This window comes from Heptranchias perlo, chromosome 31, assembly GCF_035084215.1.
Source record: "Heptranchias perlo isolate sHepPer1 chromosome 31, sHepPer1.hap1, whole genome shotgun sequence".
Classification (NCBI taxonomy): domain Eukaryota; kingdom Metazoa; phylum Chordata; class Chondrichthyes; order Hexanchiformes; family Hexanchidae; genus Heptranchias; species Heptranchias perlo.
The window spans coordinates 6,222,000-6,238,343 of record NC_090355.1 but is presented as its reverse complement, the minus strand read 5'-3'; the positions used below and the strand labels follow the sequence as shown (position 1 = coordinate 6,238,343).

General features: G+C 43.5%; 1 protein-coding gene across 1 annotated transcript; it reads right to left on the bottom strand.

Moving 5' to 3' along the window:
- Positions 1–971: 971 nt before the first annotated feature.
- LOC137300385 (POU domain, class 5, transcription factor 3-like) lies at positions 972–12,908 on the bottom strand. The gene is made up of 5 exons (XM_067969474.1): positions 12,222–12,908; positions 11,419–11,530; positions 4,729–4,859; positions 3,581–3,745; positions 972–1,741 (listed from the first exon to the last, which is right to left on the bottom strand). Exons 1-5 carry the CDS (start codon positions 12,906–12,908, stop codon positions 1,493–1,495), a joined length of 1,344 nt encoding a protein of 447 aa, XP_067825575.1. The 3' UTR covers positions 972–1,492.
- Positions 12,909–16,344: the final 3,436 nt, after the last annotated feature.

The window sequence follows — 16,344 nt, the reverse complement described above, 5'->3', positions numbered from 1 at the left end:
ATGATCCTATACTGATTGTGACTCAGCTGCCACCACTCTTTAAACCCCACAAAACATCAACTCCACAGCTGCTACTGTGCAGTCAAGATTGCTTGTCCATCAAGTCACAGGCAAGCAGGAGCTTGCTCCAAAAAGAACGGCCGAAACTAAATCTATTCTTTTCAAATCCCAATGACTATAACCTCATCCCTAAGGCTACTCACTCAGGCTGAAATCAAATGGTGCAGACTAGTGCCCCGTTGGGCAAACACCATATCCTGCCATCAAGATTGCTCCACTTGCACCTCTATCACCAACCTTTTCCCTTCACATTCCGCTACCATAGAAACACTCCCATTTCCAGACTTGTTCTTTAGCCCTTCTCACTGGCTCGGAGCTGGGACCAAATAAACTATCTGGTTCAGAACCCCTATGCCCACATCCTTGTCTCATTGACCTTCACTGGCTGCCCATCTCAATAGATGGAATTCGAGACAATGATCCTACATGGTCTTGTTTCATTTACCTCTATCTCCTCCAACCTCACGTCCCAGCCATGTACTTTGGTCCTGACTCTAGCTACCTCCACCCATCTGCGCTATTTCCCCTCCCCCCCCCCCCCCCCAAAGATTGAGCCTTCAGTGGTTCCAGCCCCATCTGGAGAACTCCCAATCGACCCCACTGCCTTGTTGCCTCTCTTGCAACCCTTTAAAAAGGCCAACTCGAAACTTCTCTCTGGCGATCTCCCTCAACATTTACTGGGCATCAGTTTCTCCTCTGCAAAGCAGCATGGGACAAAAGGGGAGCTCTACGGACCCAAGTAAAAAGTGGAATTGGTCAAAAACATTACATACTCGTTACAGCACGGACCGTTAAAGGTCTTAAAATGGGCACTGCATTGCCACAGATTAAAGTTATTCAGCAATCCTTGAGCGATCGAAGCTAGTTTCTTCCTACCCAAGTTCAGACAAATTCACACTGATTTATGGACCTACGACATCCATTTATTTTGGACTGTGCCTCCTGTTCTGGAATGGACAACACACAAAAGGAACATTCATCAAGTGGTTCAATCCCAGTTGGTAGTTTCAAGCGATGTTATAATTACAGTATTAAAATATTAAGATACATCTTTATGAAAAGATAACTGGAACTAGTGTAAGAAAATAGAGGGAAAAACACTTTATATTGCAAAACATTCAGTACATTAAAAGCTACAAACTATTTCAATAAGTTAGAAAATAACCATTAAATATTTTGTTTGTTTTTTTTAAAAAATGTGCCGAGTGTCCAATCCCATTTATAATCCTATAGTTAGGGAAAGGGAGGAGGAAAGAATGGCAAAGAGAAAGGAAAGGAGGCAATGTTGAGATTTAGTATCAGATGAATCCCTCATCCCGTTCCTAGACCCGAGATAGTTTAAAAAGAGACACCACTCAGCAAATGTTCTACCAACTTGTATCACTAGAATCAGGAGTCCTTGCGCTCAGGTTAAAAGCCCACAGCTGGTCATCTAACTGTTGTGATTGCCCATGGAGACAGCAGGGTGCAAAGCTTGAGGGAAGGGAGACATATACATAGGAGCAGGTGGCACTATAGCTGCACTGTATCCCTGGGTTACTATGGGGTCAGGTAGCATTAGGGCACTGGGAGTCACGTGAAGTGGGCTCCCCTCATGGATTTGTACATCATTCTCTTCCATACAAGGTAGAGTCATCCTCTTCCCCTTCTGTCTTCTATTGCAAAACCAAACTCTGATCACCTACAGAAAAGATATACAAGTTCAGTTTTAGTCAGGTGCCAACCATAGTTGACTTGCAACATAACCCAGACAATCCCACTAAAATTGTACGTGGACCATTTAACATTCTCTTTCCCCTCCTCTCCCTATTGTACTTTCTACTCTGGTGGAAATGACCATTGGTAAAGGCACCTCAATCACCTCCATAGTGGCCCAGAATTTGCTGGAGCAGGTCATCCATAGGAACAGGAGTAGGCCATTCAGCCCCTCGTGCCTGCTCTGCCATTTGATAAGATCATGGCTGATCTGTGATCTAACTCCATATACCTGCCTTTGGCCCATATCCCTTAATATCTTTGGTTTCAATTGCTCCCTTTCTGAGCCTCGCAGGAACATAAATATTAAAAGGGTCCTTAGGTCATTAAGTGCCAGCCCCAACTTTCTGCGTGAGTTTAATTTGTTTTAAAAAGCTCAAATGCAGCAATTCCTTGACACTCACGGGGAGGTTGATGGCAAGTTCCTTTTTTTTTAACAAGGCCAACGGCGGAGCGACGCAAATCGTCCAGTAATTTGTGGCGATTCACAACTCACGGCATATCTATTCCTCGCCATAAATTGCTGTTTTTTTTTAAAAACACACTAAAGAGCCTGCGTGTTAAACTCTCCGTTATGTTCCCAGCAAATTCTGGACCATTGGTGCTGTACGACGTCAGCAGTTCAAAAGACCAAAGTGTGCAACACCTGGGAGGAAACAAATCAATCCTTGCAGGATCAGATCTAGGGGTGCAGATTTTAGCTAAAATCCACTGAAAGATCAAAAGGACACACGAGAATGTAAAAAAACCAGTACAAGACCATGGATTTGATCATAGATGGAGTATGTGTGTCATTTTGGACATCCCATTACAGAAAGGATATTTGAAGAATGGAAAAAGTGCAACAGAATTCATAGATACAAGAAATAATTGTAATGAAACTTAGGGGAAAAAAATGCTGTAAGCCACTGAAGCAGAAAAAGACAAAGGGAAAGCTAAGTTATGAAAGAATTTGAGGGGGTAGTGAGAGATTTCCACTGTTCAATGAACTAGTGGAAAAGGCACACACTCAGGATTAGTAATGAGGTATAAAAGTTGGGAGGTTTTAATGTAAAAAAGTTTCGTTAGAAATTGAAATGCAGAACTACAAGTGGCTATTGAAGCAAAGTGAATTAATTTGTGTTTGAGAGGGTTAAATACTTCAAAAATATTGAAGGCACAGGAAGAGCTTAAAAATGGAACTAGAGAGTGGATAAATGGGGTGCAGCTACCAGAGGAACAGGCAGAATGAGCCATAATGGTCCACCCAGGCACTCAAGCTTCTCAGGTTATGAAAAAGTAGTCATTTCTAATGTACAAACTCTCCAGGAAAGAAAAAGGTACCAGAGCCATAATATTTGCATTTCTTAATCTTCCTACAAACAAGGCCAGGGTTCTGATCTGCAACCTAAAAAGGCAATTAACCTTCAAATAAACTATTATAATTATTGATTAGACTGTGGCCTTAAAAGGACATCTTCATTTTAGCAGGATACATTCTGCATTACATACAATGCACCTTATCATTTGATTGAACAATGAAATTTTGTTACATATATCTAATTATGTGTAACATTTTGCAGAGTACAAGTCAGTAGTTTGTTTATACAGTACCAAAACTAGTTTCTGCACTTATGAAGCAAGTATCTGGCAGTCTGGGAGCCAGGCATAACTCTTCCCTCTAATTACTCCTTTCCTGGCAAATACTGTGACATACACTCAATTTACACATTTTACATTGGTAATCCAACAAGGCTCACCATTAAAAAGGCACAGGACCACTCACCTCTTTGTCCAATCGGAGATCTTCAGCAATCTGGGAGATTCCTTCGCTCGTGGGCTTGGGACATTTCATGAAGTAGGTCTCCAAGTTTCGCTTCACGCCATTCTCAATGCTGGTTCTCCTCTTGCGTTTCCTGGACTGATCCAGAACTTGCTCCACATTACAAATCTTGGGAAAAGGGATTGAAAAGCAACCATTACAATAAGAACTTTTGAATAAAAAAAAAGGACAAAAAAGGCAAACGTTTGTTCATATCTTCCAGAACTTTCCATATGGCCTGTGGCAAGGCTCAATTCATTGTCTAGTACACTTACATTGGAAGACATCCTGGTGTTACCACACGAGGTCCAGGCAGCCCCACAATCGGTCTGTCACTCACCAAGACTGACAGGTAGAGCAGCCACTTGGGAGTGAGGCACCAGTCAGGCAACTGGCACAATGATCAGAAGTAGCGAACAAATTGGACAAATAAGATCAAATGCTCTCTAGTTCCAGTAATGAATAATGGGAAGGTCACAGGGTAAGTAAACTTAGATACATTAGAATTATTAGACTATTTCACAGGGAGAGTTTTGGTTGTAGCCATCATTTAGCTTGGCAGATTCCAGGATGTCACAAATTTGTATATCGAAGGCTTAGGCTCCAAGCATAAACCACAGCTCTGAGTTTAGTTACTGTGACCGTGGTAGTTTTAACATTTCAAACACATTAACGGAAGAGATTCTCAAACCACCTCTGCATTAGAGTGAGGATTAAAGACAACACTTGGTGTGATTACTGAGCCACAGAGACCAGAAAGACTATCTTAACCCTGGTTATTGGCCAGGGAAGCAGGTGGGGCACTGGAGGGTGAGGAGTAAGTGTGCACCTACCTACTTCCATCATTGAAAAGTTCATACTTGGGAAGACGACATGAGACAGGAGTGCACTCAATTCCCCTCTCCCTCATCCCTTCACCCTGCCCCCCCCACAGTAAGATAGTCTGCCAATTTGGTCAAAGCTCTCACAAAACAATCCACCCAGTCCAGGAAGACCCCAGGTTCAGCATCAGGTGGAACAGCAATGGAAGGAGTACAATTGTCCCTCCAGTGGCATTAAGGATTTTACACCACCAACCAGAGCCTAGTCTTTACGAGATTAGATGCTCCTACCTCGGGCAGGCCGCCACTGTTCTCCGCATCATTCAGCCAGCGCTGAAGTATAGGTTTCAATTTGCACATGTTTTTGAAGCTCAGCTGCAAAGCTTCAAACCTGCAGATCGTGGTCTGACTGAACATCTTCCCTAAAATGAGCAAGAATTTCATCAGTGGGTGCATCAAGGATGAGATGGTAGTGAACAAATGATTTGTACAAAACAAAAAAAAAGTCGCTCAAGCCACAATTATCTTGGACGTTCCTCTGCTGGACTCGATGAAGACAACAGCACCAAGTGACCCTTTCACTGATCAGTCCAGGTTCACAATGCTATAGTAAAAGCATGTGCCAACCTGTAGTTTCAGACAGAGATGCATTGTACTGAACCTGCTCCACACTAGACCCCCACATGTAGTCCGTCACTTTACAACAGTGTTTTGAATGGACTCCAAATACAGAACAAACTAAACTCAATGCAGCAACAAGACTTGCAAGAAAGCTCAGAAATCAGCTCCTCTGTTGGCTAAGATGGTTGAGTGTATCTGAACTACTGTTTTATAAACCAGGAATCTTAGCTCAAATCCCGGTGTGCACTGAGTTAGCTCATCTCAGTCAGCTAGAGGCAGGACTGCTGTAATTGGCCTCAGTACCCACTAGTTGGGAATTTGGGGGCAGGGAGGGAAAGGAGCAGAAAACAACAGTTTCCTCTCCCAATTGCTTTCCCTTCACCCTTGCTCAAGTCCACGTGCATGGGATGTCAGATGAGTGTACTCTATAATGGCCCCTACAGGTCAATAACCTATCAATACTCCCCATCACAGCCACTTGCACATGGCATGAAGCCACACTCGAGGAAGGAATCAACACCTTCAGGGGGAGGGGAAGGAATTGGCGGGACAGAAAAAAGACAAGTTAGTCAGTCATAACCAGAAAATATTCATTCCAACAGCTGTTCAATTTTTCCCAATGTACAGATTAAGAGGATCACCCCAGGGTGGGATTGAGAAGCTTTGTCAACATGGCTCTCATTCAAATACATGGGAAGGGAAGTTGTTTTAACTAACCTGGAACCGCACCCCTCCCTCGCCAAAAACACAACGCTGGTGCAGAGGCAAAATGCAATACCAGCACAGAGTCAATCCCACTAATACCCTGTTGCTGTGGATCCCCATGTACAGCAGAGCACATGGTACTGTTACATGCTAATATTTTATGTGCAAATGTTCCCACAAGTGGCGCCTCTTGTACTGCTGCCTATACCTGCCGCTTCATAACTGCTCCCCTCCCTGTAACTATCCTGCTCAGCCATCTCCAACTTGGAATCAGGAGGGGGAAGTGTCCATTTAAACATCACTGGGCTGGAGCGACAGCTGATGGGAAAAGCACTGGTCGAAATGGAGAAAAAAAATGCAATTAACCATACTACTGCTGTGTCACAATTTTAAAAATGTTAGTTGTTTTAGCTTTTTAAAATCTACATTAAAATCTTGGGTCTGCACACTCCAGTCAACTATTTCCATTATAGATGTAAACAAAGGAATTCATAATGGAAACAGTCGATGTAAACTGGTGATGCTGTAATTACATCCTCCTGCCAGTGATGGCGCTGCAGCATCTCCCCCTGGCAGGAGGGTATAAATAGTGTGACAAAGTTTACATAGGCAGCTTCCATTGTAAAATGTGGACAGAATAATTTATAATGAAAGTATAAAAACAGAACCTATGACTTTAAATTAGGGACTGAATTACATCAGTGTGCCCTGGTCTAATTATCTCTGCCTTTCAACCCCGTTTCACACAAACTTGATTTTTACTTCTTATGAGAAGCTATTACTATATATTGTGTTACAATCCTAGTCAAAAAGGTACATTGTTCATTTAAAATGTGTAACACTAACCATTCTGCTGTATTCCTGCATTTTGCAAACACTATGTACAACTAACCGTTAACAAATAACCAGTTTGCCTAGGTACGTTAGGGTTTGACTGTACTTGGATTTTCAGAAAGCTTTTGATAAGGTTCCTCACTGGTGAATAATGGCAGAGATGAGAATTCACACAGGGCTGGGGAAAAAAGGGAGGAGAGAAAAGGAACATTCTTTTTTTTAAAAAAAAAAACAAAAATAGGGCGATCAGGAGCTTTTCAGAACAGGATTATGAGCAGAATAGGTATTAGGCTGGGAACCTTCACCTTTTTAGTTTGGAAAAAAGTGCTGTAAGCAAAACTATTTACTGAGGACACTAGGAAGCACAAATAAGGGACAATGCAGCCACGTTCAGATCTTTAAGGTAACTAGGCTAATGGGTGGCAGATATAATCCTTTTTGTATAGAGTTAGCATGGGAGCACAGAAAGAAAGACTATATTAAATGCTGCTGGGGAAGACATAGGGCAGGGATGCCAACCTTTAGCAGTGGGCCAGAGCCATCACATGCAGCCAATGAGTGAGCCACATCTGATTAAGGATACACACTAACATGGGCACGAAACAAACTGCTTTGCCCAATGCAAATGATGGATTGTAAATGCATCCTAAGCAGCTCTTTCCTCCTTCACTTCTCCTCTGCTACTTAAGGCATTATGTTCACCTCAGTACTACGTGCAGCATTAATTATATGAAGCTATATTTATTTATTGCCCTCAAGGGGATAGAGGCAACTGCACTATCAGGAACTTAAATTAAAGAAAACGACTTGCATTTACGTAGCATCTGTCACAACCTCAGGACGTCCTGACGCGCCAAAGTAAATTTGAAATGCAGTCAATGTTGTAACGTGGGAAATGCGGCAGTCAATTTTCACAGCAAGCTCCCACAAACAGCAATGAAATAAAATGACCAGGTTATCTCTTTTTAAAAAAAGTGTTGGTTGAGGGATAATTATTGGCTAGGACACAGTGGAAAACTCCCCCTGCTCTTCGAAATAGTGCCACAGGATCTTTTACATTCACCCGAGGGGGCAGACAGGGTCTCGGTTTAACGTCTCGTCCGAAAGATGGCACCACCCATTGCCGCACTGAAGTGTTAGCCTGGATCGTGCGCTCAGGTCTCTGCAGGGAGACTTGAATCCACAACCTTCTGACTCGGAGGCAAGAATGCTACCACTGAGCCAAGCCTGACACTTAGACCAAGGAGCCTAGATTTAGGAAAGTGGAGATTACCACCTTCAGAAGACAGACTTTGAGGTGATGAAAGAGAAAATGAAAATTCTAAAAAAGGGAAAACAAAGTTGATGAAGAGCTGTTTGCTACAACTGTTCGAGAATCCAGGGAGCACAAGAATTAGGATTGAGAAGGAAAGTCACCGCAACTTAAAATGTCAGAAGACTTATGAATTCATTTAGCAGAGAAGGCCACTGAAGCAGACAGCATAAATGGGCTCAAGGAACAATTACAGAGCAAAAGAGCAGCCTGGATGGAGCAGGCAATGGATCAATTCTATTATAATCATGTACATTTAAGTTAGAGCTACCGTAATCTCAGAAATAGGGCAAATACAATCTTAAATTGATGCTTACTAAGAAAACTTGCATTTATATAGCTTCTTTAATGTAGTAAAACATCCCAAATTTCATCTAACAGGAGTGTTAGATGAAATTTGACACCAAACCACAAGGAGATATTAGGACAGGTGACCAAAAGCTTGGTCAAAGAGGTAGGTTTAAGGAGTGTCTTGAAGGGAGGGAGGGAGGAATTGCACAGCTTAGGGCCTAGGCAGCTGAAGGAATGGCTGCCAATAGTGGGGTGAAGGAAATCAGGGATGTACAAGAGCCCAGAATTGCAGAGTTCTCAGAGGGTTGTAGGAGATTATAGAAATAGGGAGGTGAACACAAGGATGAGAATTTTAAATTGGAGACATTGCTGGACCAGGAGCCAATTAAGTCTGCAAGCACAGTGGTGATGGGAGAACAGGACTTGGTACAAATTAGGATGCAGGTAACAGCGTTTTGGATGAGCTCAAGTTTAGAGGGTGGAAGATGAAAGGCCAGCCAGAAAGGCATTGGAATACACTGAGTAGATGGAAGGCATACATACACACACAAATTCAAGCTTGTTTGCTTTGGTGGTTGAAGTACAATCAAATGTTTGCAAGAAAATTAAGCTTTTCCATTTGATCCAGATACCGTGGCCTGGGTGGCTGGAGTAATGTCTAATCAGGGTTATTGAACCCATCATATTGCTGACTCCCACATCCAACTGCAACCTGAGTTTGGAACACCATCAATCCCAAATTAATACATATACAGCAGTCCTTCAAAAAAATTGGATCCAAATAGTGTCAACTTGGCGGTACTCTTGCCATCACCCATCAGCTCCTGGTCCGGCCACGCCTCAAATTTAAAATTCTCATCCTTGTTTTCAAATCCCTTTATGGCCTCGCCCCTCCTTATCTCTAACCTCAAGTCCTAAAACCCTCAAGTCTCTGCACTCCTCCAATTTTGGCCTCTTGCACATTCCCAATTTTCATCACTTCACCATTGGCTGCTATGCCTTCAGCTGCCTAGGCCCTAAGCTCTGGAATTCCCTCCCTACCTCTCTCCTCCTTTAAAGACACTCCTTAAAAACCTACCTCTGACCAAGCTTTTGGTCATCTGTCCTAACAATTCATGTGGCTCAGTGTCAAATTTAGTTTGATTATGCTCCTTTGAAGCACCTTGGAATGCTTGACTACATTAAAAAAGGAGTTATACAAATGCAAGTAGTTGTTGTAGAATCAGAATTGTGCATGCAAGCCCACTTAAGCACAATATAGGCTACGAGTACTGAGGGAGTAGTGAATTGTCAGCTGAAACATTAAACCAAGGTCCTGGCCAATATTCTTCCTTCAACCAACACCACCAAAAAGAGATTAGTCAGTCATTCATCTCACTGGCATTTGTTCAAAGGTTCTCAGTGCCGATCAATCTCCAGTGACCCCCCTACTTGAACATCGTGAGACAATATCAGACAAGGTGAGGACGGGATCCAGCTTGGTTCAGGATGTCCTCAGCAGAAAAGACGCCACACTCTTGCTGGGCTCCCACCAATGATGGTCACTTGGGCAAGGTACTAGAGGGGAGTCTATAACAAGGGGACATAGATTTAAGGTGAGAGGGGAGAGATACAAAAGGGTCCAGAGGGGCAATTTTTTTCACTCAAAGGGTGGAGAGTGTCTGGAACGAGCTGCCAGAGGCAGTAGTAGAGGCGGGTACAATTTTGTCTTTTAAAAAGCATTTGGACAGTTACATGGGTAAGATGGGTATAGAGGGATATGGGCCAAGTGCAGGCAATTGGGACTAGCTTAGTGGTATAAACTGGGCGACATGGACATGTTGGGCCGAAGGGCCTGTTTCCATGTTGTAAACTTCTATGATTCTAGATAAATCTGTGGAATCACAGCCCCAGTTAGGGAGTCAACACCTTCAGGAATGGGAGAGAAACCATTTGGGGTGGGGGTGGGGGTGGGGGTGGATGGAAAAAGGAACTTGAGATTCTGGTGAGCACCAAATTATACATTTGGTGGCTGACAGTCGCCCCCATTTCCACAGCACCACTGCTATCTCTGGGGACATGAGCCATTGCATTTCACCAGCACAGAATCAGCAGCACCAATGCTGCAGAACCATCTCTAGTAAGTCATTTCAACATTTGAGCATTAATGCAACTCCAGTCCACTGTGAAACAATAGGGGTTCCTGGGAATTTTATAATAAATTTCCAAATATTCTTAAATGAAAGCCCCAGCGCTCCACTTTCTTCCTTTTCCTCCCCCAAAACACTCATCACTTGGGAAGCAGAATGCAGCACAAGTCTGAAACCTGCACAGAGCTCTTCATTAAGCTAGGTGAGGTTCAGTATAACTCAGCTTTGCTGTTTGGACATCCCAGATCACAGTGGAAGCCAGTAAGGCACCGTTATACCGTAACCAACAAAGCAAAATTAGAACCAAATTGCATTTATATACCTTTTACAATAAAAACATCCCAAGGTGCAATCGGACAAAAATGGACACCCAGCCAAAGAATGAGATAATGAGGTGGGCTTTAAGTAGAGAGCCTTAAAAAGGAAAGGGAGTTGGAGGCAATAACACTCTGCATTTATATAGCACCTTTAACATGTGAAGCATCCTGGGATGTTTTACTAGCAGCATTCAGACCAGAATCCATGTAGGTCAGCGAGCACAGGGGTGATGGTGAACAGGACTTGGTTCCAGTTAGAATTACAGCAGCAGAATTTTGAATGGTGGAGATTTAGATGAGATGAAGTTTACAGAAGGTGGAGGACAGGAGATAAGTTTATAAAAACCCTGACATTTACAATGCCACACAATGTTCGGGTTCAAAAGGAGTTTAATATTTGAGCTAATGTTTTTCCCTCTTCCCCACCAACATAGCTTAAAACAGAACGAGGCAAGAATTGTATCACCAACCGCCTCCATCTTAAAATGCCAACATTTATCAAAAGAAAGCTCTGAATTGATAGCAGCCTACACTAACCCACCTCCCGACAAAATCACTGACCCTAGCCAGTCACCAATTCAAATTAAAAGATGGGAAATGCAAGAACATGCAGCATACTTTAAACACCAACTCTGGAGGAGGTCATAAGCATTGCTTACTGTAAATCGTATCAGTGTATTTTAATTGGATTATAGCATTAGTGGTTTTAACAATTATCCAATAAACATACACCACTCCTTCAAAGGAAAGGGTCAGACTGCTGTTCACTTACCGTAGAGATTCCCCAAAGCCAATCCAACATCAGCTTGTGTGAAACCCAGCGTAATCCTTTTGTGTTTCAGTTCTTTAGCAAACTGTTCCATTTTTTCTTTGGTGGGATATTCCTTTAAGCAAGATGGAATAAAGTTGGGAGATCTAGTCACATTCCAAGAATTGAGAGCTAATTGCAAGTGAGGGTGTGCAGGCATGAAACCAAAAATATATTCAATATACTTCATTTTTTTTTCATATCCAAACTTAAACATGCAAGCAGGTTATTCAAGAGGCACCTCAAACATCTCCAGAACACTTCAAAAGTAAGTTTCCTGTGCAGTACTGTAGCTCAAATGTTTCTCTTTTGTTAAACGTTAAAAGATTACGAGCCACAGAAGGTGAGATCTTATTTACTACACAGCTAACAGCCACCCCACCCCATTAAATCAGCAATTCCAAGATCCCATAAAGTTTCCACAATCCTCTGGCCAAATTCCTCAAACGCTGAAACAGTTTCAGAAGAGCTGACACGTCCAATAAAAATTAGACCAAACTTTAAAAAGTTTGTCTAAGTTAGAAACTTAAAAGACAGAAAATTAGGGGCGCGAATGACAAGGGTGGAGGAGGAAGGGGTAAAAAGGTTTTATTACATGCAACAAGGCAGCTCCAAAGACCTGGGGAGTTTAAAATATTCGCCACCCTGAAATATGAGAAAGTTCATTTTATAAAATCTCAGACTCAAAGCAAAATTTGACTTTCGTTAAAGAAAATTACTTTTTTTAAAAAAAAAAGAAAACACACAACCCTTGAATTAAAAGCTACCTCCTCGCTGTCGCTGGATTGTCCTTCCTCGCTGGTTGTCCCGGTAGAGCCAGTGTTGGACTGGGCAGGTTGGCTGCTGTCGCTCTGTTGAGAGGGGCTGGGGTACATCTCTGGGGGTGAAGGGAAGGCCCCGAATGCAGGGTAGGTCTGGCTGGGAAGTGGGGCGGCGGAGGAGGAGGAGGAGGAGGGCGTTGAGTTGGTGGAGGCGGCGAGGGCCGGCTGCCAAAAGGTCGTGCTCCAACGGTGGTTGTAGGAAGGGTTTGGGGGAGTCGGGGAGCTGTACCTCGCCTCCTGGGAGAAGGTTTTACTCTCCTTCTCCGTTTTGATCTCAGATCGGTGCAGTAGTCCTCCGGTACCAATGAGTTGAGAAGCATGCCCGCTGCTCTGGTGGCCATGCACGGCTCCATGGGTTGGTGGGTCTGTGGGAGCGAATGGATACCAGTAACCAGAGTGGGACACCGCCGCCGGCTCTCCCAATTGGGCCTCTGAATGGCCGTATTCTCCTTTTAGAGGTGGGAAAGGAAAGAGATACTGGGTCGAGATGCCATTGTAACCAGGCTTATAAAACTGGGAGCTCACATCTTGAACAACCCCATTCCCAAAAGGCAACAGAGGAGGCCTTTCTGGGGAATGGATTGGCCTGGCCAGATTAGCTCCTTGGCCAGGACTAATTGGCCGACCAGACATACCTTCGCCCGGTTAGTCCAGACACAAACCTACCTACCTTCAGAGGCCCATAATTGAAGAAGTTAACCAAGAACTACAACTAATTAACCCAGGGAGAGAGAGAGAGAGAGAGAGGGGCCTTTCTGGTTGACTGAGCAGCCTGATTGGATCAATATGTTAATTGAAACCCTTCTTATTGGCGCTGGGGGGGAGATAGGTGTAAATGAACTTGATGGCTCCTCTTGAGCTTGGGTTGATCACGTCAGCCCTCGCCTTGTGATTGACAGCTGCTGCAATGAAGGCGGCTTGTTTCTAGCTCAGGGTCGTTGGCTTCTGAATGCAAACATAAACCGACAGATTCAATAAATTAGCCAAATTTAAACGGTGGAGCGACGCCAAAGCTCCACGATTACCAAGTGCATTAACGAGGAGACTTGGCGTGGCAGAAGCAACAAGTAGTTGAACCCCATTAACAGCGGCGTTGTAAACTTAATCTGGGCAATTCAAAAACACACAAAAAGGATCATTATGAAGGAGAACTTTGCAGGAAGGAGAGGGGAAAAGACCCATCGAGTTGTTGCAATTTAAATTGCTATTATTTTTGAAGTGTTAGCAACACAATATCTCACACATGGTCAATTTTCCTCGATGATGGAGCACCCTTTGGGAGTTAAATAAGGCAAAGGTATTCCCTTTTGAAGAAGATGACCTTTTATAGACAGTCCTTACTAGAGTATTGTTATCTTCTGACATCCATGCCTTAAAATCCCAAAGTTTCCCATTTGTAAGATCTCTCTCCTTGCACAAAAGGCCAAAGCCCATTTTGTTTTAGAAATAGTAAATAGATAATGGTGAGCGGTAGGACGGGTTGATTTATTTATTGGCTGCCTGTCAGCGGGAACAGTGGGGGAGAAAACCTGCAGTTCCTCAAGGACAATGAATGAAAGGCGCCGCCTCGCCATTGTGTGCGACTCAAACTCCAAGAGGCGGCGTTAATCCGCTGTACTTGTGGCCGAAAAGAGAATGGGGACTCCCGGCGCTTCACTTCCGAGATCTTCACCCCCCCCCCCCCATATTCCAGATCAACTTCCAGAAAACAACTTAAACTAAACTTCAAAACCGGTTTGCGGTCTAGATGCTCCCCAGGATTCTCGAAATGTCGCCTATTACACCAAATAAAATCTGCCCTCCAGTCTGAATTTTTGTTTCTTGGCTCTCATTTTTTCCTCTCAAAGGATTTTTGCTGCATTGGTTATTGGGTTAGTCGGAGCGAGAGGAACTCAAATAATAATCGCAGCACTGCTTATTTAGAGAGGTTGGTAATCCGTTGCGCTCTTTTTGATCCTAAACTTCACTCTTTGACCAACTGCAAACTTGAGTGGTCTGGATTTCTCCTGGTTCCCCCCCCCCCAAATCGAGCCTTGAGCACTTGGTCAACACTCTTATCTCCTGTTTACTGGCCTCCTGTCTCATAAACTGAGTTTCACTTTTCCACTTTGAGGTTTGAAGAATTTTTTTGTCTGTCTTCAGGTAGAACTGTAAATTTGAAGTATATTAATTTACTGATATATAGGACTTCCTTTGTTTCTCTATGCGCTGGCGGATGTCAAAGATCCCACTGCGCTATTTCGAAGAGGAGCAGGGAGTTCTTCCCAATCTCCTGGCCAGTATTTATCCCTCAACCAACACCATAAAACAGATTATTTGATCATTAACTCATTGCTGTTTTGTGGGACATTGCTGTGCACAAATTGGCTGCCACATTTCCTTCATCACAACAGTGATCACACTTCAAAAGTATTTCATTGGCTGTGAAGCACTTTGGGATGTCCTGAGGTTATGAAAGGTGCTTTATAAATGTAAGTTCTCTCTTAACACAATCCCAAACATAAACATGTGATTCAATGGATCTCAACCCCTTGATTGTTGCAGTTAAGTTATGCAATAAAGTGACATATCCAATTGGTGCTATTTAAGGGTATTTTAGGTTGTCCTAAAGGCTCAGTGAGTCTTTCCTGAGAAGCTGAGTCCTACAGACCAGGGAGGTCCCACATCCAATCCTCAATCTGTGGTGAGTCACATGGTCTCAGCCAGGACAGGGGTGGGGGTGTTACTCTTGACCTCAGTGCCCCTACATTAGGGAGGGGCAACTCAGCCAGGGTTTCCTCTCCCGATCACTATCCAGTGACCCCTTTTGGAAGGGTGTACGTACAGCCATCAAGTGCAACAGGATCAAGCTCAGCTAGAATTCCTTCTGTGGGTCAAGGGTTCACCAGCACTGACGGTCAAATCTCAAGCATGAATCTCACCACGTGGGTGGGATACAGGAGGGTGACCAGCGCCAGCAAGAGAGTGGGCTTGTTATGCTGCAGTTTGTGCATTGATGCAACCTTGGGGCGTGATGTGAGATCATCTCACACTGAAGTAACCTCACACTCTTTGACTTCACATCAGCCAGTAACAAGAGAGCAGCTCATGAGTCTCTAGGACCCCAACTTTTAATGTAAAATTATTTTAAATGACCAGTCTCCCCGGTGTCCTGGCCAACAGTTATCCCTCAACCAACATCACTAAAACAGATCATCTGGTTATTATCACATTGCTGTTTGTGGGATCTTGCTGTGCGCAAGTTGGCTGCTGCGTTTCCTACATTTCAGTGATTACACTTCAGAAGTACTTCATTGACTGTAAAGCGCTTTGGGACATCCTGAGGTCGTGAATGGTGCTATATAAATGCACGTTCTTTTTCTCAGTCTCGTAAGGTGCTTTTTGATGATCATTTGTTTAGTTTGGTTCAATGGAGAGTGGTGTTTGTACACTGGGTCTCCTTGTTGACACTGGTAAAACAAGCTTCATTATCTCAGAATGGCCGTCCCATATTTTCTAGGGTCTCTGATTACATTGTCAGGATAAGGGACCCTCTTCAACAATGTAAATGTTGGCAGCTCGCACATGGTCGTCGCTGCTCCCCCGCAGTCCAAACTAAACCAGCAGCCATGTAAAGGCATCTACAACAACAATTTGCATTTATGTAGCGCCTTTAACGTAGAAAAACGTGTTTCACAGAATCGTAGGGGGCTAAAGTGTGGTAAACTCAGTCCAGGGTATTTCCTGGTTCCAAACAGGTTGTTCTGATGAATGGTCATCGACCTGAAACGTTAACTGTGTTTCTCTCTCCACAGATGCTGCCTGACCTGCTGAGTGTTTTCCAGCATTTTCTATTTTTATTTCAGATTTCCAGCATCCGTGGTATTTTGCTTTTGTTCGGTTGTTGTGTCCACAATTCCCATCTTACCCAATGACGAGACTGATCTGAACTCACCAACGTCATCAGTAGCTACAGTATTAAAAATATTGCCACAATTTAGGAAAGAAACCATTTAAGAAATAAACACAAGACTCTGTGGGGCTTGTACCTGCTGGGTTTGGCCCAAGGGCACCCTTATGTTAAAAGTTT

What these genes read in the sequence shown, in the direction of transcription:
- LOC137300385 (XM_067969474.1), bottom strand. Translation starts at nt 12,908, where the DNA reads ATGTCTGGTCGGCCAATTAGTCCTGGCCAAGGAGCTAATCTGGCCAGG. An exon ending in GGCTTTGGGGAATCTCTACG is followed by an intron (nt 4,860 to 11,418) that starts GTAAGTGAACAG and finishes TGCTCATTTTAG; the next exon opens with GGAAGATGTTCAGTCAGACC. An exon ending in ACAGTGGCGGCCTGCCCGAG is followed by an intron (nt 3,746 to 4,728) that starts GTAGGAGCATCT and finishes CCTTTTCCCAAG; the next exon opens with ATTTGTAATGTGGAGCAAGT.